The sequence below is a fragment of the Copadichromis virginalis genome, linkage group LG7 (genome assembly GCF_057382275.1).
Source record: "Copadichromis virginalis isolate Kocher_CV1m ecotype Utaka linkage group LG7, C_Virginalis_male_GT1.1, whole genome shotgun sequence".
NCBI lineage: Eukaryota > Metazoa > Chordata > Actinopteri > Cichliformes > Cichlidae > Copadichromis > Copadichromis virginalis.
In genome coordinates this window covers 13,074,103-13,096,514 of record NC_140624.1, presented here as the reverse complement: position 1 = coordinate 13,096,514, position 22,412 = coordinate 13,074,103, and the positions used below count along the sequence as shown (strand labels likewise).

General features: G+C 41.0%; 1 protein-coding gene across 1 annotated transcript in view; it reads left to right on the top strand.

The window, feature by feature from the left end:
- Nucleotides 1-1,939: 1,939 nt before the first annotated feature.
- Nucleotides 1,940-22,412, top strand: part of tmem266 (transmembrane protein 266) — a 28,497-nt gene continuing 8,024 nt past the window's right edge. Inside the window, exons 1-3 of the mRNA XM_085461826.1 lie at nucleotides 1,940-2,525; nucleotides 3,956-4,055; nucleotides 10,459-10,647. Coding sequence (XP_085317952.1) covers nucleotides 4,042-4,055; nucleotides 10,459-10,647 — 203 coding nt within the window. The 5' untranslated portion in view covers nucleotides 1,940-2,525; nucleotides 3,956-4,041. The remainder of the gene's footprint in view (nucleotides 2,526-3,955; nucleotides 4,056-10,458; nucleotides 10,648-22,412) is intronic.

The following is a 22,412-nucleotide window of genomic DNA, read 5'->3' as shown; positions in this document are numbered from 1 at the left end:
GGTAAACTGATTTAATTAGTTATCTGTTCAATTTGTGATTATTTAATGCCTCCTACACTTTTCATTTAGCTAATATACCGAGGCACTGTTTTTCAAAGGATGTACAGTTAAGAACTAATTAACAGTAGCCAATCACTCAATGAGGCTTTATAGATAAGTTTGATTTGTATATACGCTGCTTTGTTTGCTTTATTCTGCTCTTAAAACTTTAAATTTATCAAGAAATACTTTGTTTTATGACCTTTATGAAATCCCAAAAAGTTGATTCCGATCATCATCATCAGTGAAAGAAACATTTCATCACTCATCAGAGTGACTTCTTCCGTCTCAGCTGACTGCAAGTTTCCCCAATCTTATAAACAATACATTTGCAGAATGACTGAAACTAGAAGCACTGACAAACCTTTTGGGATTTCCTTACCTGGATGATTGAGCATGCATCAAGACCTTGATGAAAAAATACAAAAGGAGACGTTCACATTTTTCAAAGCTGTCTTAAAGCATTAGCTGATGCTCATTTATTGACCTACTTTGAAACAGGTTTGACTTGCTGTAATTATTTTGTTCTATTCATATAGGCCATTACAAAAAGGCCTTTCATAATGATCATCTAGTTGGCAGTTGGAGTAAATATCCAGTGGGAGTAACTGTCTTCTTGTAACTACATTTCTTATTTGTTTTTCTTTCTGCTGCAGATAAGGAGGAAAAGACTGTATGGAAATAAAAGGTTTTCAGAATAGAAAGGCTGACTTAGCAAGATATGCAGTTAAAATTATATTAACTTATCTCATGATAACCTAAATATATTTTTAATGATTTTTTTCAACTTTGTAATATGTTATATTTTTCTTTGTATTACATCCTTAAATTGATGCTTGATCCACTTCTAAGCTCATCCTGACTTGCATTAACCTGCAAAATTTCTTCTTATAGTTTTGATTTTATTGTACTTCAGTGACTACGAGGCATCCATGGACTGATCTAGCACAGCAGCCCCAGTGCTCCCTCCACCATGCTTCACAGCTGGATTGAAGTGTCCCTGCTCCAGTGCTCAAATGCCTTTGTTTCCTCAAACCTCGTCTACCTTTTTTTCCTCTTGCCAAAAAGTCCAGTGTTTGTCTCACCTCTTCACAGAACAGAAAATTAGGTAGACTGTGATATTTTTGTCAAGCTGTAATGATCTTGCTGTGTTCTGGGTGTTTCTTCACCTCTTTCAGGATTGCAGGATTGCTGAGCTCGATAACCCACCCTTCCAAGAAGTGTATGGAGAACAGGTACACACATACTTTTTATTCAGCCTGCGCTTTGAGTGTGTGTGTTTAATAAAGATAGGACAGTGCCATTGTTTATTAGTTTCATGGGTTGGTGTTTAGGTATCATTTTAATTTAAGTTTTAGAAATCTATTGGAAAGTGGTGGTAATTTTCTTTTAACTGTACCGGTACTTAAAAAAGTTGCAGTGTCATCATACATTTATAAGTGCAGGCTTGATAGCTTAGTGCACTAAAAGTGAAAAACCTCATGAGCATCTATTAAGGGATGACTTACTGTTTTTTATTTTCTGCAAAGGGATCTAAAGCCTTGGCAAATTGTTTAATACCGTTTATAAAAGCCATTAGTCACAACTTATGAACCCTTTATAAATGCTGCCTTATGTGACGTTCGGGGATCTAAGTCCTGTTAATGCATTTTAGGATGCAATTGAAATGTCGCAGAGAGCCTGCTGCTGGGTGTGCTGCAGACTGATAAACTGCATTAAAATCACCACCGAGGGTCACAGAAACACTTCACTGTGAGTATTAGTGATATGTTTTTTCTTTTTTTCGCGCGGGTGGGTTGTTATCGCGAGGAGCTCTGAAGCTCAAGAGGTGAAGTGAAGCGAGAGTGGGCTTTTTCCCTTTTTTTTTTTTTCTTTTTTTTCTTTTTTTTTTTACGTCGACGCTTCCAGGGTGGCATAGAAAGGAGGACTTTTGCGGGCTCTGATGGCTTAGTGGGTACACTGACTGCATACATGCTTTATATGACATCATTGCGAGGGTTTGGGGTAAATCTTAGGCTATCCGTTTCCCTCCCGGAGCACTGCTTGTCACACATCTGTAACCGCTGGAATCCTTTTTTTCAGCACCTGGACAGCTCCCGCTCGTGAACCTCTTATTATTATCGGGCACATGGAGTCCCTGATGTGATTCTGGGGGAAGCCCTGCAAGCACATCATGCCTCCCTGCGAAGATGTCGTTATCACCCTGATTCAGTGACAGCCTCGTCGTCTCCTTCTGAAGGATGGTGCTTACAGTCCGGAGTAGGTGTTTTTGTCGTGCGCTATCTTCTGAGAGGCGATACGGGTGCTTGGCCAACGCAAATCTAAGGCTAATCGCAACCTACACACAGCAAGATCCGAGCTTCCCTCACACTGATCATCATCATCATCATCATCCACGGCGAGGAGGGAGATATAACCATCATCACTGCGAGGGCAAAGGAGTCACGACCACACTTTACACAATGTAGAGCAAGACAACACAAGAGGTTAGTGTGTTTAATTCCCCCCACCCCCTGTTTCTCTTTTTCGAGGGGGTGTCTAATCTAAAGCGCACCGAGGAGTTGATGTGTCTCAGTTGGGTTGAGCATGAACATGAATGAGGCTCTATGGCCTCTAAGAACAGCGCGGAAAAAAAACAAAACAAAGCACGTTAACAGCTAACTGTTCGTGTAGCAATGACTTGGTGAAAAACGTTTGCAAGTGAATCTCGATTGCGCTAAATACAGAAAGCCTCAGACAGAAACGAGTCACAGGGAACTGAGAAGAGCCCAGGAAAATGTGCTGCATTTGTGGACCACCCCCCACCCACCGACCCTCGCTGATGAAGTACTTACTGAAGGCTGTACTTATAGTAATAAGGGTCAACTCAATTTGCTGATTGTGAAATTCGAGCTTTCTGATAGAGAGATGTCCAGAAATATTTTTGGTATGTAGTGCATTATCTCCAAAAAGGACTGGCACATATCTTTCAGTAGACTTGCCTTTCCAGTCACCTCCACAGTTACTCCTCACTTTTGGCACAGTGTTAACCTTTTTGACTTTAGTCACCTCTCACTGGCCAGTTCTTTCTTTCTTCTTGCACGTTTAGGGGGGTGCTGCAACGAAACAGTATCACCCTCAGCCCTTGAATGACCTGGGCTGATTTATCCTGAGTAGCATTTAATCTGCTGTGCTTCACTACATTACTCTGCTGTGAATGCTGACTCCTCACCTCTGAATGTCCGGAGGCTTTTGCTATGCCTTTGTATCTAAAACACTACCGCAAATTCATCAAATGCCTTCTAAATAATGAAGGCATGGCCAACACTATGCTATCATTGCCATTATTTTGCTTGTAATAGTCAAGATTTCATTCAATCTTAAATAAACGGGTGGCTGTGTTTTTGACTTTCCTCCCAGGTCATGATGTGTCCGTTTCAGTAACCGGAATGGGCTTTCACTAAACAGGCTTGGACATCAATGGTTCTCTATCCTGTGGCACAAAGAGCTAGCATCCTGGTGCACTTGCTATGCAAGAGGTGTGATGTTCCTCAGCCCCTGATTCACAGAGCGGAGCGTATATTGGAGGAGATTTAAAATCCATTACAGTTTATTGCTCCCCAGGAAAATAGTTGAACAGAGCATAGCTAAAGCTGGAGTTGGAGCAAGGCACCTTCAGGAAAAACATAAGCACCGATTTTTCATTGATAGCTCTGAATGCATTTGTGCTGCACGGCTACAATGTAGACGCCTCATAATTTTGAGAATTGCTGTTTATTGTTAACCTTGGGGCAATCTGCCCACAAGACCTATTAGTTGCTGCTCTGGAGCTCCCAATCATAAGCCACAATAAGTTTCAGAAGAGGGAGCTTTCCTATTATTTACCTCTTTATGTGCTTTGTCTGTTTTTATCTTGTGTTTCCTGTATGTGTGGCAGGAGCCCAGTCTCTGCAGCGGTGAAATCATATTTCACACTTGGGGTTATTTAGCGTGGACGTCTATTTGCAGCAACAAGACCTCGACATGAGCAACACTCAGTAAGTATAACACCCTCCGGAGTCTTGTTTGAAACCATGTGTACGAGAGAGTGTGAAATCTTAAATCTCTATTTATGAACATGTTGTATTATGCGCAGTTAGTCTCGGTGTGGTGGGATATGATTAGCAGAATGGGACCTGCACATGCTCGTGTGCCTCCCGTGAGTGACTTTAAACAGGGGATCAGGGAGAAAGTAGCGCTTGTCCTCGTCCAAGTATTTCCGGGAGCGAGAGAATGGACTGCCATCTCTTAACATTCAGGAGGGATGTTCACTTGTCATCTTCTCTTATTAATACAGTTTTTCTCAAATGTTAAAACACAAAAGCCAATCCTGTAACCCAAATGACCAGTAGTCTAAACACATTTACTAAATGTAGCCACCATATTCCAGTACCATAAACACATGTCACATGAAGACACAATTCACAAAACACAACCCTCTGTACTCATAAATCTAAACACATTTTTCCTTGCTAAAACACATGTTGCAAAACAACTCTGCTCATATTCTCAAATGAAAGCCCATGTGATGCAAAATGCTTGCCACAGTCCCCAATCTTTGAACACAGGGAACACACCTGGCGCCATTCACTACACACAATGACTCAAAATTGAAGACACTTGTTGCTAATGCTGTACCCACATGTAAAAGCAAGTTCAGAGTGCACAGTATGCTGAAGATTCCAAACAAACACAATGGATGAAGGCAGAGTCAGGGGAAGAGGAATTTGATGCAGAGGAGGGAGAAGAGCTGGCCCTGGAAGAAGAGGAGCAGGCCAATGAGGAAGAGGAGAAGGCCAACATGGGAGAGGAGAAGGTCCAGGAGGGAGAGCAAGACAACCTCGCACCATCATTACGGACGAGATGCGAGCAACAGCTCAGCGACATGATGCCGCACAGTGATTGTGGTGTGTGTGTGGTGTGAATAACGTAAATAAAAAAACTTCACACCCTGTTCATGTTTTCAAGATTACTGTTGTGTGCAATAGATTCTGTTTTTGCATTGAGTTGTGTTACAGTAGTGTACGTACATGCAGGATTTTCTATAGATTTATACTACTCATATGAAACTCACAAATCTAAATGCCTAATCCTCTGCAGAGATCTACGACGATCCGTTACTGTATAGCTTCTAAAATATGCATTGGCAGTTATGAAACAAAGAACCTTCTCACAAATTGAGCATTGTGTTTTCAATTGTTTTGCTGTAGTGTGTAATGCTGTGTATAGTGTTTACAGTTTTGACAGCTTCGAGCTGCTCTCTTGGTGTGGGAGTTTGAGTTTTGCAGTGGGAAGGTGTGGTTGTGTTTATGTAGCTTTAGAGAAGGGTGTTGTGTTTGGACATTGGGGGACCTGGTGGTAACGTTTGTGACATGTGTTTTAGCATTTGAGAAAAACTGTAATGCTAAGTGCAGCTGACTGTCTGAGAAGTGGCAGATGTGGCAGATGGGGAAACTCGTTCAGATCTTCTGAATTATTTTCACCGCTTGAATCTGTATTAAATCTCCCACCTCCCTCCCACATGTGGTGTATTATTTTTTTCTAGAAATATGACGTTTATATTTTTATATGATTAAGTCTTTTTTCTGAGTGTCGTAGATTGGACAGATAGATTAGATTCCCCTTTAAGATTCATTAAATAGCTTAAAGTGTCTAACTATATAGCATATATGTGGCACCAAAACCAAGAAGTAATTGCGTCTTCCTCACTGTCTGTATAGTCAGTGAGGTAAATTAATGACCTTGTTCTTTTATGCGAATGATAATAAAACACCTCTATGAGCCACGCTGTTAGACTAGGTGATATTGGTGCTGGTCTGTATTTGTTTTTTAGCAGGGATCTCTGGATACTACACGTGAATGTTTCAGGCATCAAAGTCAAAACAAGGTCCCACTGAAACTCAGCATCACAGGGGTTGCCAAAAATATCTGATCCCTATAAATGCACCATTGTGGCAGAGGCTTGTGATGAAATCATGACAGCGAAGTGCTGTGCACCAAGGAGCAGCCAGTTTGTCCGCATTCTAACTCACTGGGTAAGACAAAGCAGCTGGGTTATAGATGGTCGGCCAGAGATACTGTGGCAGCGAGCGCTCCGAATGACAATGATACCAGTGCCCTCTGCAAACCAACAGTTCGTGCTGAGGCAGCACTTTTCAATGCAGTGACAGAAGCTGGAGATTTATTGCTCTGAACAGGTTATTTAAAATATTAAGTGACAGGCAGCAGTCTTAACCTTTCTGACAGAATCCAATAATGCATGCCATCTTCTTTTTTATTACCTTGTTATCATATGTTGTTGGCAGTTTAAAGTCAATATTAGTAATTATTAATATAGCTACAAAATTCTCATACATAAACAAGACGAAGTAAACAAGATGAAGTAAATCATGTTCATCCATAACTCAATGAATACAGAGATTTGACATCACTTAAATAAGCTAAATTCAGTTTCAGTCTTTCTTTCAAACTGAATTTAGTTTAGTTTAGTTTAGTTTAGTTTTGCACTCACGGTTAAGGTTACTATTAGGTTGCTGGTTCAGTTCCAACAAATAACAGAAATCCCCTTTGAGGTTGGGTCAGGAAGTGTAAAACTCTGCCAAATCAAGCACACATAACTATCTACTTCCTCCTCCTCTTCTTCTTCTATATAAGGTAGTTTTTACTTCATTGGTGTTTAGATTAATTAAAATACATATTAAATTACAGTTTCCTTACATGACAACCTTAAAGACCTGGCTGTATTAACCAATGCCATGTGTATGCATCTGTGTGGCATTTCTAAACATTAGCTTGTGAAGAAGAAAATTGCATATTTTGGGTTAGTGTTAAGCTCTCAGTTTTACTCTGTATAGGTGCAAGATTTTCCCTGCAGCCATGCATGCTCTCTCTTAACCTTGTTGCTTCCTCGTGGCGTGTACTAATATTGCATGCTTCCGAAAAGAGACTCGCCTTTGGCATGCTGCCGGCTGTCCTTGCCTGCATCACTGAGGGGGGCAGCAGGGTGTTCATATGTGAAGATTCCACTCACTCCCTACAATGGCAACCAGCCACTCCACTGCACCCTGCACATAATCACTCCTGGCCTGCTTTGTGATTGTCTGAAAATGTGATTTTGATGCACTAAACAGTTTGTGGCTGTCATCAGTCATTAGCGTCCTTGTTGCAGCTGGTCAGAAGTGCCAACTCGACAGATAACAACGCAGGCATGTTTTGTAGAGGACAAAGTTATATATGGGCGTTTGACCCTGAAGCTGAGCACCAATTTCAAGCTGGACTCGCATAACAGTCAGTCATTTTATCTACGAAAATCAGGGTAGAGTGTTTTGTTTTTGTTTGTTTGTTTGTTTGTAGTCCTTATGTGCAAATCTAAGAATATATTTCAAGTGAATTCTTGTGAGAAGAACAACATGAGCTTTCAAGGAAGTCCAATACACAGCTGTTAGTCAAGAAATAAATCAGGAAAGAGAAGGACCTATTTTCTTTAAAGGTCTCCCTACGTTAACATTTACCATGAAGGTGGGTCTGCTCAGTGATCTTCTACTAACTGGTTCCACCCTTTCTGCTTCACCTCCAGCGCAGAGGTTGTAGAATTCACCAGCCCAGTGGCTTTTGATCCCTCTGCCTTGTAATCAATGACTTCCCCCACTGTTAAGTACTCCGGTTATTGATGTCTCCTCGCTGGCTGCACTGGGACTGCAGCCAAGGAATGTGACTCTTCTCTTCCATGGTGCCTTCTCCTTGTCTGCTATTGGTTGAGCTTGTGATATCACAGCCCTCCCTGCACATTTAAGTTTTAAGATCTCATTCCTAGATCAAGTGACACCTTGTCTGGTCCTGCCAAATATAGCTAGCGTCACGGAGCACACAAAAAACCAAAGGGGGGAAAGATGGTTTGCTCTGCAATGCCATTTATAAAATTTGACAAATACAGTTTTGTTCAAAGTGTATATAAAAGATGGATGTAGCCAACATGATGTCACCTAGGGGTTTCTAGACTGTGCATTTTGAAGCCTCAACATCAGTGTTTTGGTCTCCACTGTGTTACTTTTTTGAAGAGCAGCTGAATTACTAAGTTATCGTATAAGACCTGTAAGCCTGGTAAATGGTAAATAGACTGCACTTCATACAAAAACTTTTTTCTATGCTTAAGTTCTTTCTAGTTAATGTTCACACACACGCATTCACCAACGTTCTCATTAGTAAAAGGGTGGTTGTGACTCATGTAGAGCAGATACTCTACTAATCGGAAGGTTGGTGGTTTGATGCATGCCAAATATCCATGGGCAAGATACTAACCCCGAGTGTGAGCAGATAGAAAGTGTAGAAAAGGGGCTTGTATGAATGGCTAAATGAGGTGCTCAAGTAAGAACCAGATCGTTTACCATTTAGTAGATGACCAGCCACCTGACCCTACTTATTAGATGTATTCACAGACTGTGTGGATGCACTGCACAGACATTATTAATTCGAATTATTGCTAAGTTGTCATGGTACTGGGTCGTGTGACCCAGTGTTCTGAGTTTCTTGATGTTTTGTTATTCATTTGAGTCAAGTTCATTTCAGTTTATCTAGTTACATTCTGTCATGCCTAGGTTACAGTTTTAGTTCATGATTTATCAAGCTTCCTTTTTGTCTCATCCCTGTGTTAAGTTTCCCGCATCGGCTGGTCATGTTAAGTCTACGTGTGTTTATCTGTCATGTTTCATGTCCAAGTTTTCTTTGTTTGTCAAGTTCGAGTCATGTCTGTGTCTTGTTATGTCATAAACTTCCATTAAAATGCCCCAAAGGGCACCGACATCCCATATCAGCACACCTAACCTATCACATCTGTCAGTCAAAGCTACCAGGCCCTGTGTGACAGGTGTCACTAAAATATAGAGCACAAGCATGCTGTGAACTAGTAGTTATTGTGTGAATGCTGTTCCTGTTTCTCTTTATTGTGTGGATGCTGTAGGCGTCCACACGATTTTCACCATTCAAATTTCACAATATTCTGCTACTTCAGCTCATTCCTGCTATATATTTTTGTACTTTTAACTATTATACTTTTTAAAATATTAAGCTTTTTATGAATTTTTTTGTCCCATTGAAATGAATGAACCACATTATCAGTGTGGTCACTGACTTTGCTTGCTGGGGTGAGCTGTGTTTTAGCTCAGTGAAATGAGCAGCCTTTTTCAGAGCAGGAGGCCCAGATTCAAATCCCGCTTATGGCAACATTTTTTTCAGTTAACTTTTTTAACTCCTTTCAACACAAATTTCAGCTTCTTCACCCCTTTTCAGCAGAATTTTCAGTTTTTTCACCCCTTTTCAGCAAAAATTCCAGATTCTTCTATACTTCTTTACCCCTTTTCAGTAGAAAGGTTTGCTTCTTCACCTCTTTTCACCAGAATATTCAGCTTCTTGGCCTGTTTTCAGTGGAATTTTCAGTTTTTTCACCTCTTTTTAGCAGAAAGTTCAGCTTTTTCACCTGTTTTCACCACGAATTTCAGTTTCTTTACCTCTTTTCAGCAGTATTTTCAGTTTCTTCACCAGTGTTCAGCACAAGTTTTTGTTTCTTCATCTCTTTTCAGCAGAATTTTCAGCTTTTTCACCTCCTTTCAGTTACCTGAGAACCAGTGAGATGAGTGGTTACCTTGGGACCAGGAGGCTGCGTTCAAACCCTACTCATGGCAGCATTTCTTTTCAGCAGACAGTTTAACTTTTTCACGTCTTTTCAGTACATATTTCAGCTTCTTCACCCCCTTTCAGCAGCATTTTTGGCTTTTCACCTCTTTTCATCACAATTTTCAGTTTCTTTACCTCTTTTCAGCAGAAATTCCTGCTTCTTCAGCTGTTTTCAGCAGATTCACACTGCATTTTCGCAGGAAATGCAACTCTTCTAGTTAAAATTGTAACTGTGCTCAGTTCAGGCAAATTTAAGTCATGGGTTTACACAGATTAATGCAAAACGGTGGCTTCCTGTAAGGTATGGGGCCAACCCACATTTATTCTACTTTGCTGTAGAAAGCAAGAGTCTTTTCTCATTAAAGCTGGTGTGTGTTTTGTTTTAGTGAACATACTATTTCCATGTGTGCAGTTAGGTGTTGTGAGGCAAGAACACAAAGAATTTCAGGATGTCGTGGTTGCACTGACTGAGACGTTTTCCTGGTGAGAATATTGGGTAATTTAAATAAGCGGCACATTTTCATGCAACCTTGCTCTAAAGGCTGCATGAAGCACTGTCACTTGTGCTTTATAACTCTCGCTGCTGCACACAGACAACATGTAGATACCAGTTGTCGCTATCGTATAATCAGCTAGAACTTGCAAAATTACTCATGGATGACTCTATCAGCAACCACTTCAGTTCTCTGACTTCACTGCTGCTCTGTTTATGGTGTGTATTGCATGTGACAGGGCTCCTCCCCAGACCGGAGCCTCAGAGCTGGAGGTCATCTCCCAGCAGGTAGAGGACGACAACCAGTGTGTGGCCCCCGTCCAGCTGGTCAGCTTCACCTACAGAGATTTGCCTTTGGCGGCACTGGACATATCCCTCGCTGGATCCCAGCTCATATCTAACCCAGATGAAGAGGATAGCAGAGAGGGGTGAGTCCCATCATTTGTTTGCTTGGCAGCTTGTGGTACCCCTTGGAGTGATTATATAACTAATAAGCACTTGTAACAAATAAAAGCAGCACAATGAGGTCAGCTTGTGATTTGTGTCTCAAACTTTGTGCATTTTGAGACAATTGGAAACAAACCAGTGGCACGATTGCACATGGAAATTTTCTATAATTAATTTGTGTACTAAAAAGTCCCAAAATGTAATTATGTATTGATTGATGTTCTGGATATTTGCCTCCACAATTAGGAAGATACTAGAGATATGGTGACTGAGTCATTGTGTCTGCTTTTTGCGTGTTAGTGCCACATTCATAAGTAAGGCAGAATTGCAATTACTGCAATCTATAATCTACCCTGGCGGGGGAGAAGCTCTGCCATCACTCTCTCCATTGCTCGTTATTGCACATTGTAATTACACCTGGCATATTGAATCATTCCGCATTTTATATTGGAGTCCGAGAGTGGGGGATATTTGGCACTGAATTTATTAGTGTCACTGTGTTAAATGGACAATGTCTCCACTGATCTGTTCATTTCAGCTCAATGACACAGCGATTTCTCTCACCAGACAGGCTTCTGTTCACAATGTTGATTTCTGGCAGGAAAAAAAAAAAGAGCACCATAGCTGTCCTGAGCTGTCAGAGCCCTGGTTCTCTCCATGAAGCCTGCTTGTCCTGCGTTTGTGTTGTTTGCTTATCACCATATCGCCGTTTGGCCCAGTGTTCTCAGGATAGGACACACCCCTCCTTGAGCACCCCTGTAGCGAGTGTCCATGGCTTTCCACTCAGGACGCGTGACTCACAACCCTTTTGGCATGCTGCAATGCTGGCATCCATGCAGAAAAAGAAGACGAAGAGCATAAGGTTAATTGGAGCATCCATTTTTTTTGGGGGGGGGGGGGGTGCCATCCAAGCCCTGGTGTGTCAGATGAAAATATCCCGCTGGACTTTGCCTGATATGGCCTTGTCCAGGATGATGGCTCTGCGGGATGAAGGGCGAGAACAGATGGGTCCTGTCCCGAACACCCGCTCTGTTATCGTACCTCATATTTTTCTCGCTCACTTGCTCACAAAATGAACAGAAAACAAGTGCATAGCAAAGCCACGGCAAAAGGGCAGGATCTGGCAGCCCAGCAAAATGATCATCACAGCAGGCAGTCTCAAAGGACACCATATGAAGCCCTGGTGCCCCAGAGATTTAGCATTGTGCTATGAAAAACTCATGCGGTGTCAAGATGTGACTGTGGAGGATTTATGAAATCACCAGTGTAAATATGATTTGTGATGAAAAGTAAGTGGGTATTTAAAGCTGATTGAAGAAACCCCCTCTTTGTTTTTGGCGAGATTTGGAAGCACTCAGCACACTGATGAAACTATTAAGCAATCTCTCACCCATGAGAGCGTCACGCTGTGTTCGATGACCTTTTGTAGATTGGAATTCCTGATTTTCAGGTCACTGGAATTCCAGCCACATACCTGTCATTACTTTCACGAGTGCATTTGTCATTGTCGCTCTCGGTGACAGCTCCAGCGTCACAGGTTATAGCTACCTTTATGAATCAAGTGTGTAGCATCCAAGGAATGACACAGCGGTGGCCACAGGACTTTAAATCAGTCAATGCCAGCCTTCAATCAGGAGTGATGACTTGATCAAGCTATTATTATCTATAATTGCGTTGGCCTGTAAATACATTTTCTCTTGTTTATTGGAATGTGCTCTTGTGAAAACTCTTCTACTAGGCATGTAATTGGCTAAATTTAGCTCTCTGTAAGTGATAGTTTACGGGACAGTAAACCTGCTTTGGTCGTGTTTTGGTTTGCAGTTATTTTTTGCTTCTGTGTTGGTGATTAGAAATCCTTTTCTTTTTTCTAGCTATCATCACTTACTTTCACTCACTAACTTTGGTTGTTGTTTTTTTCTCTTTTTTTGGTTTCTTTCTTTTTTTATTCCTGTGAAAAGTGAGCAGAAAAACAGCATACCAGAGATGCACATTTAGTCCTCAATAACAGCTTCTCATGGCTCTTTATCAGGAGATGTGGGCGACTACGTAGGAGGTGGATGTTCTTGTGGACTACCAGGGGCACACACAGTACTTGCAGATTCGGTGCAGTGGTGAGCAGGGAGGAATTATTAATAGATTTTTGGCTGCTCACTTTTCCCCAAAACTTGCTGTAATGTCCATATTCAGGGCAGTGCAACTACCCATCCACCTTTGGTGACTTAAATATGGCCCCTTATCTTTTTATATTAAATAATAATAGTTTTTTTGTTGTTGTTGTTGTTGTTGTTGTTGTTAATATAAACACACTAACTACCCAGTTGTAGCAACCTAATCAACCTTGTGGCATTTAATGTGTAACAGGGCTAATGAAAATGACCAGACCAGCCAGTTGTTTGTGTGCATCCAAAGCACATACCTACTGACTGTTAAAATATTGTAGTACTTGAATTATTTGCAAACCTGGAAGCTGTACAGAAAAAAAATAGCAGCGCGGTGAAGTGGGCATCTGTTCAGTCACAGGTTACTCTATTTCTTCAACACAAAAAATCTGTTTTGAAGCTGTGAAACCATCACTATCCCTCTAAAAAAAAACTCTCAGAACTCTGTCGGCCAAGAAAAAATTATGACTGGTTTAAGCAATGGTACAGTAGCAAGGTGGCATATTTAGTTTTGCTTTACTCCTTGAGCTTAATGACCTTTAATACTAGGTGGAGTCTGATGCAACAACAGTGTATACACACAAAAGCCAATTGTACACTGTTTCCCACACATAAAGGAAGAATGTAGACTGTGTGGACCTCACAACACATGTTCTTTAGAATCAAGCAAGTACACTGAGGTGGGGTTGAAAATCAAGCTCAGAGCTTGCATGTATTGTTATAATAAATACCTGTTGTTTCTAAACACACCTATTTATACTAATATGTACAATTTACCATTCACAAAGTTTATTACAGATCATTTAGTTCATGCTCAGTTTTATTGGGTGTGTTATTATCATTGGAAATTGGTGGTGTAAATAGCTGTGAGGCTGCATATTGGCTTTCTTTCCTTGTGTGAACTGACGCGCCTCTTTGTCTCTTGTTTGCTATTCGACTGCTGCCCATGTTTGTGTCTGCTGGGGTCCTCTTTAGTTTTTTCTTCAGATTTTTTTCTTCTGTTTGTTATTGAGATCACTAAATACATATTTCCAGTTGTTTTTCTCTTTTCTGCTTTGCTAACAAGTGTTTTAGAGTCCCATTTGGGACTTCTTTGCTGTTTTCTTTAGCTGTTATGGCTGTTATTCAAAAGCTATTTTGCAAACAGAAATTCTTTGTGGAAGTAACAATAAGGGAGTGCCTGCATCTGTTCATGCGTAAAGGTTGGACCAAAAATCAGGCTTGTGGACATGCACACTGAGATTTATAAAAGGACAATATATATGCCCCAGATTACTGATATGCTTTTTTACAAAAAGAAAAGAATGTATCTGCACAATTCTGTCAGTCCAAACGCACTTTTAGATGTGTATCTACAAAGAGTTTTATGCTTCTTTCCCTTAAAGAGTGTCTGCCTGGCCTCAGCCTTTAAACCCTGAGCTGTACATCCTAAGCTTGTCCTGTCTTATCATCCCCAGATCAGCCTGCTGTCCACAGCAGTAGTAACATATGCCACTGATTTCCAGGGGCCAGACTAGGAGGTGTGAAGCACTGCAGCAATGACAGATGGTTCATATGGGTTAACCTGCCATTTTGAGCGGAGAAGAGAGGCGGAGAGGAGAAATGGAGCACACGACTTTCCTCCGCACTTTAATTCTCCAAGCTGCCAGCTGCAGATCATGCTAGATGATTCTGTTTGATGAGTGCCATTTCTCTGTGTGTTGTGTGGAATTAGCCCCGTGCCATGTTGCATGGAAATGTTAGACATTAGATAAGGAAAAATTGTGCCCAGGCACCTGGACTAATTGCACTTGCTAACAAAATCTTTATTTACTGCCTGAATTAAAGCTCTCCACCCTCTTTCTCCCCATGAAAATGCATTAATATAGCAGCATGTCAAACTGCACATTATTAAAAAAAAGCCCAGGGTTGAAGTGCTCAAGGTTGAAATAAGATGTAATAATTAAAAAAAAATCCAGACTGTAGAATATAGCTATGAAGTACACTGCCAGAGTCTAGTGTGAAGCTTGGCAGCAGCAATATGTCATGGGGCTTTGGCACCAGAGCCATACTGTACCTGTTCTTTGTTGATGGATGTCTGAAAAGAGAACAGGATTTCTCTTTTTTTTTCTCTTCCCTCTGACTCTATTTCAAACACACACAGTAACAGTCCTCTCTATCAAATTGGCTCTCTTGCCTGGCACCATGTGCGACACAATAGATGACATTTGAGTGCAGGGTTTGAGGGTTTGTTAATATTCACAGACATGCAAAGTGTGAGATTGCTTTTTAGGCTGAGAGCGAGAGAGATCAAGTGTCCTGGTGAAAAACCATTTATCAGGGACAGCTTGTCTGCTGCTCTGCACATGGAGCCCCATCCATCTCCATTTGCTTGGTATCTGTGGCCCATTTCTCTGGCTGGGACTATTGCCGAGCCCCTTCTGCTAGGCTGTACCATGGAGTGAAGTGATGATAGCTGATTGCTTTCCGAAACCAGTGGAAATATCTGGTTATACTGAGAAGCTGCATGGATTTTCCCAAAGAAGGTTAGAAGGATGCAGGTGGCACACCAGACACACATGCTAGGTCCTTAACTGTACTTATTGACACATGCAAAAAGAAGCAGACCAATAATATTTTTCGGACAGTATCAGTTCATCAGTCATAAAATGATTTTTACACAACATAATGCAGGAAAAAAAATGCTTGAGGTGATGCAGAAGTAGTGTCATGCTCAAGTCAGAGGGTTTCGAACCACTCAGTCATGATGTATTAGTTACAGTACATCATGCATAACCATTTGCCACTTTTTAGGTACACTCATTAAATTGCTTGTTGTTGCAAAAATCTAATTAGTCAATAATATGTCAGCAACTCAATACATGTAGGCATGTAGACATGCTTGGGATGACCTGCTCAATGAGGACAAAAGATAAAAACTTCGATGATGGCATAGTTGCTGGGGCCGAATGGGGGCTGAGTATTTCACTGCTGAGCTACTAGGATGTTATCACAAAACCACAGAGTTTACAGAGAATGATAAAGAAAAAATATCCAGTGAGCCACAGTTCTCTGGATGAAAGTGCCATGTTGATGACAGAAGTCAGAGCAAAATGACCAGACTGCTCTGGGTTAATAGGAAGCCAATAGTAACTAGTCGTTACAACCAAGGTATGCAGAAGAGGATCTCTGAATGCAGAATCCTGCCTTGTATTAGCTGTTTAACCTTGTGATGGTGGTGTAATGTTTTGAGGGATACTTTCTTGGCACACCTTGGGCTCCTTAATATCAGCTGAGCATCATTTAAATCCCACAGCCTACCCGAGTGTTGTTGCTGACTACAGTGTACCCATCGTCTGATGACTTCTTCCAGGAGGACAATGATTCATGTCCTAAAGCTCAAATCATCTCAATCTGGTTTCTTGAACATGATGCGATTACCGTGTTCGGACGGCCTCCACAGTCACCAGATCTCAATCCAATAGAGTACCTTTGTGACATTGTGAAATGAGAGATATCTCATACCAACATATCTGCAGTGTCTGTGTGATGCTATCATGCCAACATAGAGCAAAATCATCACGGGATGTTTCCAGCATCTGGTTGAATCTATGCCACAAGTAATAAAAAGTCAAACTTGCTACTAGGTATTTGTTATAAAATATGAAGTACAAAGAATTTATTATATGATGTATACATATGATAATTTTTACATTCTTAAAATAATTATCTGTATTGGTCTATTAGTAGTATATGATTCAATAATAAACCCATATTTTTTAAAAATCTTGAATAAATCTTTTTACCTTGGTTTTTACCTTGTAAGATATTACTAGCAGCACTTAAGGTGATTTGCTGCTTAGCTGGTTTCTTCTTTCAGGGTTTCTTTCCTTCTTTTGGTTCTAATAAGACATGACTTGATGACTCATCGGGCATTTTACAGGTTGTAAGTAGGCATTTGATTTCATATTCAATAAATCTGGGCAGTGCTTTCTCAGGAAACTGAAGTTCTCAAGTATGAAAAAAAAAATCAGTGTTCTGTATCGTATCTATTATGAAATGCCTCTTTAAGTGTGAAAAAGTAAGCTAAGAGATAGGTGTAAAGCAGAGTGCTTGAAGAGCCTGAATGAGATTAAGTCTTCTCAGTGCTGCTGTGGAGTAGCCTGCAGGCGCACACGGTTGTGGTCCATTTTCCCCTGTCCGATCCTGCTGAGTTCAGCAGATTGGTGCGAATTGGTTCAAGTTTATAGAGGAGGAACCACAGGGCTATATAGTTATTTGAGCAGGGCGAGAGAAATTGAGAGGAGACAGACAATCTGAGTCAAGCAGCACTTCAAAAATGTCTTGCTGTCAGATAGATCCACACGATGTCTGCAACTTAAACCAGAACATAGGATATCAACATAACCACTTAGATGAAAGTATCCATACAGCTGTATGTGCAATGCACATGTGTAAGCACAAAGATGTTAGGATGCAGAATCCAGTTATCAACAAATCCATCCCTCCATCCATCTTATTCAATTCAGGCTCATGGGTGGGCTGGTAACTATCCAAGCTATCGTTGAGCGAGAGGCAGGGCACGACTAGGACAGGTTTACAGTCTGATGCAGGGCTGATAATTTACAAATCATTTTAACAGTTGAAACTCATTATTGGACGTCACGGTGGGGCAGTGGTTAGCACTTTTGTCTCACAAGAAGAAGGCCCTAGGTTTGAATCCACCATCTGGAGTTTGTGTGTTCTCCCCATGTCTACACAGGTTCTCCTTGGGTACTCTGGTTTCCTCACAAGACCAAATTAGGGGATCCACCTTTTGTTAGGATAATTTGTAAACCACTACACTTCAGAGATTAACCTTCCCCAGTGTTTATTTATTGAGAAAGCAGAGAGGGTGACATCTTTCTCTGTCAGTTTATCTGCTCTTTTTGTAACTAATTGAGGTGTGGATGTAAAAAAAAGAAAACAAAGAGTTATTTGTCTGTCTCTTTGTTACCATGGTGGCCCTAGTGGGTTAAAGAAAGGTCAATGAAGGTATGTGACTGACCTGTTACCAATTAACCTAATTAGCCATGAGACTTTCTACTGTTAAATGTTTTATAGCCTTGAAGGCAAAATAATTTTGTCTCAGATTCAACATTTAATATCTGTGTGTACTATTTTCAATGAAATATAGATGATTTTGATGATTTGTAAGTCATTTAATTCATAGACACACATCCCAGAAGCTTTATAAAATTAATCTAAGGAGCAAATACTGCATCTGTTTGGTTAAACTCATGTTCTGTGCTCGTAACCTGAAACCAGTGGTCACATTCATTCATTCTGAATGGCCACTAGGCAGTGATCTGGGTCTTGGCCTGGTATTGAATGGACACTTTATGTATTTTAGACCTAAATCATAATTAATGGTGAATTTATGGCAAATGTCACCGCTCTGCACCCTGGTGTCCTTATTTTATTTTCACTGAATAGCCAGTCAAGAGTTTCAGAAGGTAATTTACAAGACAGCATCAAGAGCAACTGTATATTAGTGCTTAATGTTTGCAGTTGTTTATTGCTTCCCTTTATGAGTGTGTGCGTGTGTGTGCTGTAATCAATTAATCAATACCTTTGAGGAGCTCATAGTCACTCATTCCTTCTGGATAAATTTTCCCATTTGCAGCCTCCCCCCTTCTCTCCTACCCTACAAACTTATACACACAAATAAAGCACCACTTCCCTTATTTAATTACCATCTAACTTGTACCTGATGAGTTTACGCTGTATTTTATCTTGTCTCAATTACTGGAGACAGTATAATAAAAGACATGCTCCTAGCATCCTCATCTCAGTGAGAGTTACTTAGCTGGGGATGGAGCCAAAACGCTGTCCCATCTGTGTGAATGGGCCCCAGCAGAGCAACCAGACACTTTCATCAGTGCCAGTCATTCTGCTTAACGTCTTTGTCTACTTTGTTGCTACTATAGTGGCCATTCTGCAGCCAGCATCATGTACAGCATTGATCGATCTTATGATCTAATCCCCTTTTTCGCCGCTGCTGCCGGACTCCCTTCGATCTTTTGCCGCTGCAGCCACTGGTACATTGATGTCTTTATAAACCTGTCCACAGTTCATGCTACCCCGCATCTTTATTTCTTTAATTTCCTCTGTACACAGTGTCCCTTATAGTATACACATGATGTTTCCCTGTGCACATACAAGGCACTTCTTTTTTTAGATTTGTCATACTTGCATGTTTCAGATCATCAAACTGATTTTAATTTTAGACAAAGAAAACCCAAGTAAAGACAAAATAGTTTTTAAATGATGATTTAAAAACTTAACTGCTCCTTTGTTTAAAAAAAGAAAAAAAGAGTAAATGCTCTCCCTTGTTAAATCATTAACTACCATTAGTAATAAGGGTGGGAGTGGGGGGGAGGAGGAAAGGGTTACAAAGCCATTTTTAGGGCTTTGGGACTCCAGCAAGGAAACCTGGAACAGTGGTTGATAGTGAACCTTCCCAGGGGTGGCCAGCCTACCAAAGTTACTTAATAATTCTCAACTCAATAATGACTCATTTGGGTCACAAAAAAACCCAGGACAACATCTGAAGAACTGCAAGCCTCGCCTCTGTTAAGGTCAGAGTTGATGATTCAATAATAAGAAAGAGACTGGGCAAAAATGGCATTGATGGGAGAGCGCCAAGGAGAAAACCACTGCTGAGCAAAAAGAAAACAGAGACTCGTCTCACATTTGCCCAAAAAAAAAAAACATCTTGATGATAAAATTGAACTTTATCAGGTTTGAGACTTGTTACATCTCGATTAAAACTAATATAGTATTTCATAAACGGAACATCATACCAGCAGTCCAGCATGGTGGTGATAGTGTGATGGTCTGGGGCTGCTTTGCTGTTTCAGGACCTGGACAACTTGAAACCATAAATTCTGCTCTCTACCATAAAACCCTGAAAGAGAATGTCCGGCCACCAGGGGCTGAAGGGAAAAAAAGAAATGAAACAAAATAAAGCTTTTGGAGACTTAAATCTGATTGAGATGCTTTGCCATCATCCTATATTGGCCCCCAAAACACTCAAAAACGCTCCAAAGTGGCTAAATTCAAACAATTCTGCAAGAAAGAGTTGGACAAAATTCTTCCACAGTGATCTGAAAGACTTATTGCCAGTTATAACAAATGCTTGATTGCAGTTCTTGCTGCTAAGGGTGGCACAACCAGTTATTAGGTTTAGGGGGCATTTTTCCCCCTAATATATAAAATTACCATTTAAAAACTGTATTTTCTATTTACTTGGGTTATGAAGCATTAAAACTCGCTTAACGAGCAGAAACTTTTAAGTGTGACAAATACGCACACAACTAAAAAAAGAGGATGTGGCCAATTCTTTTTCTTATTATATGCGTGCATGAGAAATCCTTGAGGTATTACTCATTTGGTCTGAACCTGACTTGACCCCGCAAGAAAGTGAGGTGATTTTCTTCCTTGGCTTGCTCCATCACTGAAGCCTCACTTCCTCATAAATACTTCAGGTTCTCAGTGTTCAAGGTTTAAAGCGATTTCCCTAAAATTAAGTTTCTGAGCTTGGGCTAATCCATCACTGCCATTTACTCTGCTTCCAGACAGGGTTTTTCTTTACAGGTTTATTAAATTAATACCTTTTCTGCCTGGCTTGTGGGAAAGGTCTGAATGAATTATGATTCCACACAGTATGAGTTAAATCATGCTTTTCAAACATGAAGATAAGTGAGGTGTCTCTCTTGGCGTGTGTGTTGCTCATTCTATCTCACTCTATCTAACTAATGGTGCACAAATGTCCTGTGACTGTGTGCGAGGCACATCATTAGGTAAATCTTTCTCTTTTTTTTTCTTGGCTCTTCTCCACTGGCAGATGGGGTTTGACATTGTTCCCTGGGAACGGATTGGTGCTGGGGAAAGTCTCCGAGGTATTTGCTAATGATACCGTTATGCTGAACTACCTCTTTGTCACCTCAGGTGTTGAGCTACTAATCTGTTAGTATTGGCTGGTACAGAGGGTTGTTGCAGAGGGCCGAGAGCCACTGGGAGAGCAGTGGCACAGTGTGGCCAAGCTCCAGCCCCTCTGCTGACCTTGGTGAAGGATAGAAAGGATATGAAGCTGTGCTACACCAGAGCTGTAACTGCAAAACTGCAGCACTGCTCAGGATCGCCTCTTTCTTCCCACTTTCAAAGACAACCGTGTACTACTACGAAAGCCATTTCTGAAACGGAAGCATCAGGGAAATGAAAAAACAAAAGGTCTAAGAAACAACAGCAGTCAGTCATACAGGCTGCAAATAAGTCACCATTACAGCTAATTTATGTATATAATTGATTCTGAAGGTAAAAATAGATATGAACAATGCTGCTGTTCTTGTCTGCAAAAAAATCTATCTATAGGACTGATGGCCAAAATTACAAAAAGGACCTAAAAATGAGAAAAATCCTTGAACTAAATTTGTATCTTTCTCTGTTCTCGTTTTCATTCTTCCTGTTCCAACTGCCCCTCCTTCCTTTCTGGCTCTCTCTCTGATTCTCTTTTGGATGAATCCCAATGCCTTTGAACCGGCTGCACCCCGCTTTCTCTCTCTCAGTGTCTGCCTCCTTCATTCTGAGCTCAAGCAAAGGAAAGAGTAGAATAAATTGCATCCTCTCTTCTCCTCTGACAGACATTGCCCGTAGCTTTACTCCTATGGGGGACAGGTAACAACAGATAGTGGTTATTTTCAAAGGACAGCACTGCCTTTCTCAGTGATGCTTGTGAAAAAAGATGGCAACCCCGTGTGTGCGCATACACACTTTCCTGTTTAGAGTACCTCTGGTTAGCGTGCCTGGTTGGATGCATGACTGTACACGCATTGGAAAAGCCCTGTGTGGCTCCTGCAAATGTATCAATATTTACCGCCCATAACTCCCTACGCATCTCAACAGGTCAGTTTCTGATTGGAAAAACTTGAAATGGAGCTCAAGGGTGGATTTAAGGCAAGTGTGACACTTATCTTCAGCCACAATGTACCTGTGCAAAGAAGAAGCACACTAGGGACACTCCAGACTAATGGAGTGTTCATATATCACCGTGGAGATGGCTGTATAAGGCACCAGTGGGAATAATAGCATGTAAAGTGCATCAAAGCCGGGATCGGGCAGTCCAACTAATACAAGCTTTGCCTCTACTTCACTCTCAAACGCGCAGGCAGGTATGAGAGGAGAAACAATTCTTGTGCTGAGAACAAAACAAAGTTGAAGAAATTGTCATTTAGTTAAGAAAACATCTGCGTCATGCGTGTATATGTGTCATGTGTGTGTATATGCATCCTCCAAATGGTGCAAGTGCAGCCCCACTGTTGTACCAGGAGAGCTACATTATTGAACCAGTCAGTCATACAGAGCTCAAACACGAGGGAACCAAGAAGTTAACTTTCAGCCAGGCTCTTAACAAAAAAAGTCAACAAGCTAGACAGTTTCCTGAAAGAAAGTTTTGCCTTCTCAAGCAGTGAAAAGCAGAGACAAGAATTTCAATTTAAACTTGAGTGACCTTTCACCTCCTTTCTTGGTGCTCTGATGTTTTAGCACTAAATATATCTTTACTGTCT